General features: G+C 39.0%; 1 protein-coding gene across 2 annotated transcripts in view; it reads right to left on the bottom strand.

The window, feature by feature from the left end:
* The window catches only part of Abca5 (ATP binding cassette subfamily A member 5), a 74,827-nt gene that overhangs the window by 15,301 nt on the left and 46,116 nt on the right, over positions 1–13,410 (bottom strand). For both annotated transcript variants that reach the window (XR_009057390.1, XM_057774266.1), the window contains exons 24-28: positions 10,514–10,684; positions 8,653–8,766; positions 8,208–8,342; positions 7,416–7,490; positions 5,949–6,040 (exon numbers count right to left, since the gene is read on the bottom strand). Coding sequence is in view for 1 of the 2 variants with exons in the window: in XM_057774266.1 (XP_057630249.1) it covers positions 5,949–6,040; positions 7,416–7,490; positions 8,208–8,342; positions 8,653–8,766; positions 10,514–10,684 (587 nt within the window). In the remaining variant the exon portion in view is untranslated. The remainder of the gene's footprint in view (positions 1–5,948; positions 6,041–7,415; positions 7,491–8,207; positions 8,343–8,652; positions 8,767–10,513; positions 10,685–13,410) is intronic.

Here is a 13,410-nt window from a genome sequence, read left to right on the forward strand (position 1 = left end):
TGGCAGCACAATTCTGTAATTTCAGTGCTGGGGAAGAAGGAGTAGAAGGATCCTAGGGGAAGAGAGATTGAGGAAGATGTCAACCCTCAGGCCTTCACATACACATACACTGCACACGCACTTGAATATACACACAATATTTATATGCTACAGCACACAAATACACATACATGGTTCAGAAGGGTAATACAGAAAGAGAAAAGAGGACTGATAGAGCAAAATTCTTTTTTTTTTAAATTTATTTATTTATTTAAGATTTCTGCCTCCTCCCCACCACCGCCTCCCATTTCCCTCCCCATCCCCCTCCCTCGTCAGCCCTAAGAGCAATCAGGGTTCCCTGCCCTGTGGGAAGTCCAAGGACCACCCACCTCCATCCCGGTCTAGTAAGGTGAGCATCCAAACTGCCTAGGCTCCCACAAAGCCAGTACGTGCAGTAGGATCAAAAACCCATTGCCATTGTTTTTGAGTTCTCAGTAGAAAAGTGGGAAGTGGGAAGTACTCTACAACACATGGGCACAGGAGACCACTTCCTATGTATAACCCCAGCAGCACAGACATTAAGGGCATCATTGAATAAATGGGACCTCCTGAGATTGAGAAGCTTCTGTAAAGCAAAGGACACTGTCACTAAGACAAAAAGGTAACCCACTGACTGGGAGAAGATCTTCACCAACCCTGCAACTGACAAAGGTCTGATCTCCAAAATATATAAAGAACTCAAGAAACTAGACTGTAAAAGGCTAATCAACCCAATTATAAAATGGGGCACTGAGCTGAACAGAGAATTCTCAACAGAAGAAGTTCAAATGGCCAAAAGACACTTAAGGTCATGCTCAACTTCCTTAGTGATTAGGGAAATGCAAATCAAGACAACTTTAAGATACCATCTTACACCTGTCAGAATGGCTAAAATCAAAAACACCAACGATAGCCTTTGCTGGAGAGTGGAAGGGGGGCTAGGGTGGGGTGTAGGTGGAAAGAATGGGAGGAGGGGGGAGTGGGAACTGAGACAGGTATGTAAAATGAAAAAAAGACTATTTTTTTAAAAATTAATTTAATAATAATAAAAAACACAAATGGGGGGATTCTGGAAATGGAAAATCTTTGTAAGCAAACAGGAACTACAGATACAAGGATCACCAACAGAATACAAGAGATGGAAGAGAATCTCAGATTTTGACGATAACAATAGAAGAAATAGATATAATTGAAAGAATTCAAGAAACTATACATCAACAAATAAAATCATCCAATTAAAAAATAGGGCACAAATCTAAACAGAGAATTCTCAACAAAATTCTCAAATGGCAAAGAAACACTTAAAATGTTCAACATCCTTAGCCATCAAGGAAATGCAAATCAAAAGGACTCTGAGATTCCCCCTTACACTTGTCAGAATGGCTAAGATCAAAAACACAAGAGACAGCTCACACTAGTGAGATACAGATCAAGAGGAACACTGCTTCATTTCCGGTGGGAGTGCAAACTTGTACAGCTACTTTGGAAATCAATATGGCAGTTTCTCAGACAACTGGGAATCAGTCTACCTTAAGACCTAGCTATGTCACTCCTGGGCATACACCCAAAGGACACTCGGCCATACCACAAGGACACTTGCTCAGCTACGTTCATAGCAGCTTTATTCATAACAGCCAGACAGCGGAACAACCCAGATGTCCATCAACCAAAGACGGGATCAAGAAAATGTGGAACCTGACAACAGGATCAGCTCTAGTGTGCTGATCAGACAGGATGTGGGGCCCACTCTCCTAGGTGCTGCAGTCGATGTGGGACAGGTCACTCTCATGACCTGAAACCAGTGCTCACTCGTTCCCTCTCCCTCTCCCTCTCTCTCTCTCTCTCCTGACACAGGCAGCAGGGAGCGGAGGGTAGAGAGCATCTTTCCCTCACCCATGTCACCACATGGCAGACAAGGAAGAGGTAAGCCAGCCCTGAGAGCATAACAACAGAACTGCCCCTGCTCTCTTGTTCTTATTCTACCTACAGTAATCATGAGAGAGGGCCCTGTACCTTGCCTGGGCAAAACAGTAGAGCTGACCCTGGTGATGTGAGTGAGGGGGACCTGGGTCTGTGGGCCCAAGAACAGAACTGGCCCTGATCCTTGCTGTAGGATGCACTGAGCTCGCTCGCTGAGTCAGTGCTGGAGAGCTTGTCTGGATAGTGATGATGAGGCAAAGCTATCAAGCTGGCCAACTCAGCTGCCACCCAGGCCCAGAACCAGGGCTGTGAGCTGGCCCCCTCCAACACCTATCAAATCTATGAACTTTGGAGCATGTGAAGAGGATAAATCTACAGATCAAAAACAGCAGGATCTTCATGACACAGCACAGCAGGGCATCCAAGAGGAGTTCTTCCAGTGAGAGCTCATTATCGGTGGGGTAGCAGGAAGCAGAGGCCTAAAGCCACATCAGACTCATGGCGATGAACTCTTACAAGTAAAGATGAATGGACTAAAGGGTAAACTGTGTGGCTCAGTGGGCTACACTACAGCTTCCATGACAAGATTCTTCCTTTGTTTGTTTGTTTGTTTGGTTGGTTTTCCTTTGAAATTTGGTTTTGATTTGGTAGGTAAGGTAGTAAGGACAGAAGGCAAGGAGATAGGGAGATGAGATCAGAATGCATGATGTGAAATCCACAAAGAATCAATAACAGTAAAAAAGAAAGAAAATGTGGTACATTTACACAATGGAGTATTACTCATCTGTTAAAAACAGCAGAACATTTGCCAGCAAATGAATGGAACTAGGAGAGATCATTCTGGGTGAGGTAATTCAGACCCAGAGAGACAAACATATTATGTATGTACTCACTTATAGGTGGCTACAAGTAAAGGATAACCACGCTTCAATCCATACCCAAAGAAGCTAAATAACAAGGAATGATGTGGGATTCCCTCTGTATGCTATGAATACCACAGGTTAATAAAGAAACTGTCTTGGGCCTGTGCAGGGAATAGAGGTAGGTGGGGAAAACTAAACTGAATGCTGGAAGAAAAAAGGGCAGATCAGGAAGAAGCCATGGAGCCTCTGGAGGCAGACACGCTGAAACTTTGCTGGGAGGCCACAGCCTCATGGCGAAACACAGATTAATGGAGATGGGTTAAATTAAGATGTAAGTATTAGCCAATAAGATGCTAGAGCTAATCGGCCAAGCAGTGATTTAATTAACACAGTTATCTGTGTGATTATTTCAGGGTTAAGCAGCTGGGAACAAAAAAGCAGCCCTCTCCAACAAAGGAAGGCTTAAGGTTTGGGACACATGGATCTCCCAGTGAAGGGAAAATAGAATAGACTGCACAGGTAAATAGGGGAGAGGTCTGGTTCAGGGTTGGGAATGGAAGAGATCAGGTAAGGGGAGGATAGAAAAGATAACTGGAATCAGGGGCATCTCTGGGATGAGCTAGAAATCTAGTGCAATGGAAACACCAAGGAATCTATGGGGATGACCCTGGTTAAGACTATAACAATAGGAGACCCAACCACATAACCTCTGGCCCACCATCTGTCCTGACTACAAGATATGCTGGGACAAAGGCAGCACAGAAATTATGGAGTGGGCAACCAATAACTGGTCCACCTTGACACCCATACCCTGAGAGGGAGCCCACCCCTGACAATGCCTGGAGGGCCAGAACCCAGAGGTTAGACAGCCCAGAGACCTAGGATAGACCAAATATGACTAGCAAAAAAAGAAAAAAAAATCAATGAAATGATCCCTAATGATATTCTGTTATACTCATAGATCATTGCCCAGCCTAAATGTCATCAGAGAGGCTTCACCCAGGAACTAATGAAAACTGATGCTGAGAACCACAGCCAAACATTAGGCAGACCTCAGGAAATCCTGTGGAAGAGGAAGGATTATGGAGGTCAGAGGGATCAAGGACATCACGGAAAAACACACAGAGTCAACTGGCCTGGGCTCATGGGGGCTCCCGGAGACTGAACAGTGAACCAGAGAATTTGCATGGGACTAACCAGTGCCCTCTGCCCATGTGTTGCAGTTGTGTGGCTTGGTCTTCTTGTGGGACTCCTGGCAGAGAGAGTGGGGGCTGTCTCTGACTCTGCTGCCTGCTTCTGGGACTCTTTCCTCCTGCTGGGTTGCCCCATCCAGTCTTAATAGGAGGGAAAGTGCCTAGTCTTACTGCAACTTGACATCCCACGGCTGACTGATATACAGGGAAGGCCTGCATATTCTGAAGGGAAGGGAGAGCGAGTAAGAAGAGGAGAGGGGAATGTTGGGGGAGGGACTGGGGGAGAGGAGGGGGACAGTAGAAACTCTAATTGGGTTGGAAAAAATTAATTAATTGATTAATAAATTTTTAAAGCATTAAAAAAATGAAAAGAATGCCAGTGGCATGGCTCTGACAAAGTGAAGTGGGTGATACACAGTAGAGAATCCCTGACTGGTTTGGAGAATCAGAAAACAAAGGGGGTGAGGTATTAGAAAGACTATCTCTGTGAATATAGGAATCTTTCCCACAAATATCAGCAGAAGTAGTGAGAGGTGGAATAAGGAGAGCCAGACCTAAGTTTCTCAGTGCAGAGGGAGAGTCCAATGCTTACTAAACATCACACACTCATCTAAACTTCCCAATGTTTACATACATTAACATTCTGATGTTAGAATTATAAGCTAACAAGCATTACACACTTACTATCTAAAGCATCCAGTGTTTATATACATTAATACTCTGCAAGGACACACAAATATGAGAGCTACAAAAGCTAATAAGCACCACACATTTGGCTGTCCAGTGTTTGTATACAATAATACTCTGCTAATACACAAACATGACAGGTATAAAAGGGCAGGTGCACACTAGTTTATCACCAACACCCACGTTTCACTAAACAATAATTCTTTCAGTTTAACATTACCTAGTAAAAGTACTGAAGTTTGGAGAAAATACTTGCATTTCATATAACTATATATAAAATACATTAAAAAATTTTAGAACTCAATATAAACACAATGGAACCAATATTTAAAATTTAATACACATTTTTAATACAAATAATCCTTTCAGAAGACATCAAAGTGGACAACAAGCATACGAAAAGAAGATTACAATGTTACTTAGCAAAATTAAATTTAAAAAGTTAATGAATCACCACTACAGTATAAATGAGAAACTTTCCAAAATCATTCTCACTGTAAAACTCTATGTAATAGATATAATTTGCTATTCAAATCATAACTATTGGGCCAGAGAGATGGCTTAGCTGGAAAAGGTGTCTACTGCCAAAGCTGATGGCCTAAATTGAATCCCTGGGACCCACATGGCAGAAGGCAAGAACAGGTTTTTCTAGCTGTCCCCTGGGACCCACATGTATTCTGTGACTTATGCATAATCACAAACAAACAAACACACATATGCACACAAAATAAATACATGTATAATAAAAATAAATAATTCAAATTCTAACAATTTGATTTTTTTTCAACAGTAAAAAGCAGGTAACTATTATAATTTAAATATACTTAAAGTACTTAATAGAACCACGGTCTTTAGTGGCTTAAAATTTTAAAACATATTTATTTATTTTCTTAAAAATGTTTTATATGCCTTATAGAAATATCCAGAATGAACATGCAGTAAATGTGTGAGGGACACTACACATTAATGTATATTCTGAAAAAAAACAACAAAACCAAGAAATGACTAAATGCTATCTATAACTCCATGTTGTTATTGTAATGTGTAGTGTACAACAGGCAGGCAAACATTCTGAATATAATAGGTTAGTGGTTGCATAGGGCTAGAGGCATGGGAAGGAATACAGGAAAGTGACTAGTACTGGATACAATTACTTGGAATGCTGGAAATGTTTTAAAATTACATTGGTATTTAAAATTATGGTGATGGTTGTACAATTCTGTAAATTTACCAAAACTTTAAAACTTAGGTAAAAAAAATAACTAACCTGAAAAAGGGATCCTTTCTTATTGATCTGCCTCCATGTTTTTTCTCATAGTGTTGTAAGAGGAAAATCCACAGTATACAGTGCAGGTAGGGCTAAGAGAAGAGTAAGTAACAGCTTATGACTGAATCATCGTTTCTTTGCTTTTCCACAGTGGAAGACTTCAAAGATCAGGTTCTTTACCATACCCAGAGGGGAGAATCCAACTGCTATGTGTTTGTTGTAATAAAGATAATTAAAAATAACTTGTCCTGTTTAGTTTCTTGGTGATGGAGACTGAACTCAAGGGCTTCACAGATGCAGCGCTTATGCTAGTCCACTAACTGAACCTCCAGTCATTTGTTTTAGTGCTAAGAAAGCAATGTTATGTTTTATAAATTAATTCTTCATATATTTTCTGCCCCTATAAATTCATTTACTGTCCGTTTAACAAAATATAATCAAGCTTAGCTAGGAACTGTGTCACCGACTTGTAATCTCAGCACTAAGGGAGCTCAGACAGAAAGACCATAAAATCCGAGCCGGGCTGGGCTATCTAAGACCGTGTCTCACAAACAACAGAAGACTTTGTTCTTCCTCTGAGGAAGCCAGTTTTTATTAAAATAGAATCAGCATCACGAAAAAGTCAAGCGTATTGAATTGGAGATAACTGGCCAACGAAAAAGGTATTTCTACAAAAACGCAGATTCACTATCATTAACACAATTTACAGGCTCGTTCATTACGCAACAGGACAAAAACTAAAAATAAAACACAAACAAGTCGTTCATTTCTAACTGACTATGTAGCCCAACGATGACCTCAGGCTTCTGATGGCCCTATGCTCAAGCTACGAAGTGTTGGGATGACAGGAGTGCATCCCTACATCTAGTTATTCCTGTGCTAGGGATCAAAACAAGAACTCCATTCATGCTAGACCAGCATTCCTGACAGCTGAGTCATGTCCTAAGCCCATAAACAGTTCCATTTTTAGTTTTTTACTTTTTTTAAAAAAATATTTACTTATTTATTATGTATACAATATTCTGTCTATGTGTATGACTGCAGGCCAGAAGTAGGCACCAGACCCCATTACAGATGGTTGTAAGCCACCATGTGGTTGCTGGGAATTGAACTCAGGACCTCTGGAAGAGCAGGCAATGCTCCCAACCTCTGAGCCATCTCTCCAGCCCCAGTTTTTTCCTTTTTTAAATTTTATATTTTATGTGTATGAATTGGGCTTTTGTTTTGTTCTGTTGTTTTTAATGTCTGTGCACCACATGAATGCTTGGTGCCTGTGGAGGCCAGAAGAGAGCATCAGATTCCCTGGAACAGAAGTTACAGTTGTGAGGCACCGTGTGGTTGCTGGGAATTGAATCCAGGTCCTCTGGAAGAGCAGCCAGTGCTCTTAACCACTGAGTTACATCTCTATCCACACAAATACTCTTAAGAGCACACAGACACACAAAAATAGCTTTTGCTATTTCTTACCATTATAACAGCAACTAAAAGCCTATCCCATGGGTTGTAGGTTTCCTCGGTTTTTGATATATTCTTCCAAGAACCCTAAAACAAAACATTTTTATAACACATAGACAGAAGTATTTGGTTTAAATGGTTAATATAATTTGGGCATAAACATGTAATCTCTATAAATAAGCTGTGTTGTGTCTAACTTAAAATATTCCTGCTACACAGTATTTCTAGAATCAAGTATAGTCAAACATTAAACTAGGGTGGAAAAAGAAAATTTCCAGAAATCAAACTATGAGTTTACTACTTAATTAATATAACATTTCTATTATTTCTTTGTGAATTGCATACATTATAATTTGATCATAGTCACCTCTACTCTCAACTATTGATTTTTTTTAATCAAATGATAATATCTTCAACTTAACCATGATCAAAATTAAGCTGATGATTTTCCTTAATGTTTTCCTGGGGAGGGGGGAATCATTTATACTTAATTTTTCTCACCATTTTATAGTATATTACTTAATCCTTGATAAATTTCTAAAAATGAAAAATAAAATCATATATCTAATTATGCATATCAAATTAAGCATCAGAAACCATGTAGTGAACATAGCTTTTCTCTTTTGACAACCTGAAGTCATACTTGAAAATATCTGTCATTTTAAATTCCTTTATTGATTATGTAATCAAGCAGTAACAGTAAATCTTATATTTGTTACTATTTCCAGTACAAGAACCAAGATATCAAAGACTAAAGAATTAATATTTAGACTTTAAAGTTTCTGAAACATCTCCTAGACATACCTTTATGAAAGAGATTAGGCAGCCCAGGAGTGGGTAGATTGGAATGGCTATGCAAAAGGTGTAATGAAAAACAGTTGACACTGAATATCCCAAAATGAAAGTTATTTCAGTGATTGCAATACACACCAATGCTGTCTAAAGAGGAAACAAGAGAGTAAGTGACAGAGTAGTTGAAAATGTCATATAAACTCAAATAAAACATAATCCAGAAACGATACTAAGCTAGGAAATATCAGTATGTTGGCATCGATTGTTAGCTGTTAAATACTGTGAGCAATAACCCTTGGAGTAGATGGTGGAAGAGCAATACACCCATTGGAAGAAACTGCCAGTTCTCTCCATGCACTCTCTGCTTAGAAAACATACATTACACCCTCAGCACCATCACCAAAGCATGCGTGAAAAACTGATTCAGAAAATTGAAATAAATAAAAGCGTGACTTACCACAGAATAGATAAATGACCAAAATTCCTTGGTATTTAAAATTTTCTTAAAGGTGAAAGAAGCAACATAGGTGAAGAGAATAACTGATGGCACATAACCAATAAGACAGAAAACCTGCAAATCAGAAGAGCACGTCCCATAAGAATATGAATAGTTTATAACACATATAAAAATCAGTCATATTAAAATATTAAGAATTTTTTATTTCTCTAATTTCACCCTTCAAGAAATCACTACCACAACTGTCTTTGTACTTATTTGAACAGTTACAAATCTATAACACTATTTAGCCAATAAAAATCATGCTTTAAATTATTGTTTTATATAACTCCAAGTGATTTAATATCAGCATTATTTGTAATTTTTTAATACCAAGTAAAATGTTCTCTCATGCCACGTGGTGATAGAACTCACCTTTAATCCTAGCACTTAGAAGACAGAGACAGGTGGATTTCTGTGAGTACAAGGCCAGCATGGTTTACAAAGTGAGTTCTGGGACAGCCAGGGCTACACAAAGAAACCCTGCCTTGAACGACCAAAACAAAACAACAACAACAAAAAAAAAACCTTCTCATTATTTTATTATTAAAATCAATTGAAGCTAGTTTCAAATATTTGGAACCATTTTTTAAAATTTTTAGGTGTATTTATTTTAACATATGAAGTGCTTAGCCTGCTTATATGTGTATGTACCATGTGCATGACAGGTGTCCTTGGAGGTCACAAGAGGGCAACAGATTTCTTTGAACTGGAGTTACAGACGGCTGGGAGCCACCGTGTGGGTGTTGGGAACTGAGTCCAGGTCCTCTGCAATAACAAAGTTCCTTCAATTGCTGAGCCAGTTCTCCAGCACTTAGCATCCAGATGCATCCCACTCAATATAACTTGTTTGTTTGTTGGTTGGTTTAAGTAAGATATTTTTGTTTTATTTTTAGATGGGGTCTCACAATGAAGTCCTGGCTGACCTGAAACTCACCAAGTAGACCAGGCTAGCCTCAAACTCACAGAGATCTTTCTGCTTCTGCTTCCCAAGTGCTGGGATTAAAGGTGAATATTACGATGTCCGGCTTTAATATAACTTCTAAGATTATTTTACAGGGCAGAAGTTAATATGTCAAGTCCAAATGTTCTCTAGCAAAACGAAGGTTTGCATCCAACATCCTCATACATAGCTTTATATTGGTTTGCTTTTTTCTACTATAAACCATTTAGCAAAAGGAACTCTTAACGAGACATTTCCACAGATCATGAATGCCAGTTACACATTTTTTTTTCACATTTTCAGACAAATTTAAAAATTAGGAAGAGTTTCTTTCCCAGAGCTCAAGAGATGGTGCACCGCTTAAGAGCTAGGCCAACTGTGAAAACTAGAGTTCAGATTCTAGTGCCTTTGTGACAAACCAGTCGATGCACCAATTCTGAGGGATCCGACATGGCTACTGGCTTACACTTACACAAACACACACGCACGCACGCACACGCACATACACACCCACACCCATATGCGCATTAATTGAATCAAGTCTTTTTAAGAAACTAATCACTTTCTTGTAAAATGTTTGAGTGTGCCGATGAGGAAGGAAGACTGTATTTAGGTGCCTGATGTAAGAAAGTAGACAGTCTACTTGAAAGACCACAACAAGCTTCAAGGGATTAGTTTTAAATGGTAGCCTGCACTTTTTAAATCACTTGCAATAAAAATTGAATTAAATGTACCCTATACAATAGCAAATATTTGTTTCGTTTTGTTTTAAAATATATACATGCTATTCTACCTAACAACTGTCATGTATTCACACATAAATAGATTTTAAAAAATATTTAACTGCAAATATCATGAGCACAACTGATGCTAACTTACCACAGCAAGAAATTTTACAGGATAAAAATATAATCCATGACGAAATGCAAATAAACTTCCCAGCATCAAAGTCAGAACAACAAAGAAAAAGGGAAAATCCACAACAGCTTGTCCAACCCAATAGGCTGATGGCAAAAGACCTGAAAGTTTAAGTTGAGTATAAGCTTTGATCTAAAAAAAGAGAAAGAAAGAAAAGTTATTAAAATCTTAAGCAATTTACAAATAAAAAGCAAGAAAATTATTGCAGAACTTTTCATTCTAATCAACAAAACAAAAAAAAGTGACTTTACATGCATTCATTTTAGCCCTTAGTTAGGTTCATTTATAAGATTTATCAATTTCAACAAAATGTTTAAGAATCAGAATTTAATAAGATAAAACAAAAGGTAACATAGAAATGATGGGTATATGATCAATGACAGCCAAATATGTTCATATGAAACTATGCAGAAATAAATGAGGATATATTTAAATGGAAAAGGATTCTCGTGTTCAAAATCTATTTTTAATAAGAACATATAACCTGCCTAATATCTTCTGGACCTTTACAGAACTTCAGATTATGTGTGAAATTTTGTGCAAAGAAAATACATTTAAAAACATTTTAAATACTTTTTAAAAAATTGCATAGTACATAAATGCACGGTTTTCATACTAGTATTTTCCTGTATATTAATACTGAAGTCAGTTTTTCTTCTCATGCTCTCACTATTTTTTTTTTTTTTGTAAAAGTCTTTCCCAAATTCTGATGCCTAAAAATACTATTCCTAAACCGGGCGGTAGTGGCACACACCTTTAATCCCAACACTCGGGAGGCAGAGGCAGGCGAATCTCTGTAGTTTGAGGCCAGCCTGGTCTATAAGAGCTAGTTCCAGGACAGGAACCAAAGCTACAGAAAAACCTTGTCTCAAAAAACCAAAAAACGAAACAAAAAAAATACTATTCCTTTGATTTGTACACTTCTAAAACTATCAATTCATAATAACTAAGAGTATTAAATCAAATAGCAGACAACAGAGTAAGAAATGGAAACAAGATGCCGGGCGGTGGTGGCGCACGCCTTTAATCCCAGCACTCGGGAGGCAGAGGCAGGCGGATCTCTGGGAGTTCGAGGCCAACTTGGTCTACAAGAGCTAGTTCCAGGACAGGCACCAAAGCTACAGAGAAACCCTGTCTCGAAAAACCAAAAAAAAAAAAAAAAAAAAAAAAAAAAGGAAATGGAAACAAGAAATAAAAAATGTGTGAGGAGGAGGAAGTGGCACACTGGAGAGATGGCTCACAGGTTAAGATCACTTGGATCCAGAGGTTCAAGGTTTGATTCCTAGCACTCATATGTGGCTCACAACCACATGGAACTCTAATCCCAGAAAATCGGATGCCTTCTTTGGGCCTCTGTGGGTCCTTCAGGCATACAATGCGTAGATACACATCAAGCAAAAACTGGTGTTCATACAAACACCTAGTGAAACCCAGAAACATTTCAGATGTTTTTTAACAAGCAGTAGTTACACAAACTATAATACACCCACATCTTGAGATAGTTCTCAGTAATAAAAAGAAATGGACAACAGAGACTCCTGACACAAACTTCATGGATTTCAAGAAAGCACTAGGAAGCTACGGTAGTAAATAATAATAATAATTGATGGAGGAAGGTCATTGGTTAATAAACAAACTGCCTTGGCCCATTTGATAGGCCATCCCTTAGGTGGGTGGAGTAAACAGAACAGAATGCTGGGAGAAGAGGAAGTGAGCTCAGAGAACACCAGAGCTCTTCTCTCTGAGGCAGACTCGATGAAGCTCCGACCCAGAATGGATGTAGGCTAGAATGTTCCTGGTAAGCACACCTCGTGGTGCTACACACATTAATAGAAATGGGCCAAGCAGTGTTTAAAAGAATACAGTTTGTGTGTTGTTATTTTGGGGCGAAAGCTAGTCAGGCAGCCGGGAGCTGGGTGGCAGGAATGCAGCCCGCAGCTCCTACAAAAGAATGGCGCCCAGACGTGGATAACTTAGTCCACAGAAAGCCTGAGAAAGCTTGGGAAAGAATAGAGTAAAGCATGTTTTCTTGGTAGCAACAATTTCTCGGGTCTACTCTGCTTGCTAGAGGCAAGCAAACACTCTCATCTAAGAGAGGCTTCCTGATTTAGCTTTAGCTGCAAAACCTTGCAGCTCTCTTTAAGAGGTCCTGCCACGAAATACTTAAACGGTGTTGATGAAAAGCTGAATGCATGCTTTTTTGTTTTCAGCTGTAGAAGGAAAAAAGTTGTGCTGTTTTAAAATGCCAGCTTTCTGGGTCATCCTGCCAGGGCAAACTCTGACTCTTTCAAGCAGGCGGTCCTGACTACGGAGCTCTTGAGTGTTAAACAACACTCAACTTGTTTGCTGGCAAGGACCTTGAAACACCACAGAGTTGTGGCGATAAACATGGCTACAGCCGGTACCTTTGCCATGAGGCTGGAAAGCTAAGGAGTGGGCTGGATCTAGCCGGCAAATCCACAACTTTAATCCTACCCATATTGCTCAGTAATTTAAAGGCTCATGTGGTCAGAAAGAGAGAGAGATACAGTAAAGAGAGATTCAAAAACAAAACAAAACAAAAAAAACTTTAAATGATTTACAGTATGTTAAAAATATATGCAGGCTAAAAGTTAAAGTTCTTAAAGTAAAAGACAAAAAAAAAGAAAGAGAGTAATTGGGTGTGGTAGTACACACCTTTAATCCCAACACTTGGGAAGCAGAGGTAGATTGACCTCTGTGACTTCAAGGTGTGGCAGGACACACCTTTAATCCCAACACCTGGGAGGCAGAGACAGTTGGATCTCTGAGAGTTCAAGGACAGCCTGGTCTACAGAGTTATTCCAGGACGAATATATATATAGAGAATATAAAATAAA

This window comes from Chionomys nivalis, chromosome 7, assembly GCF_950005125.1.
Source record: "Chionomys nivalis chromosome 7, mChiNiv1.1, whole genome shotgun sequence".
Lineage (NCBI taxonomy): Eukaryota > Metazoa > Chordata > Mammalia > Rodentia > Cricetidae > Chionomys > Chionomys nivalis.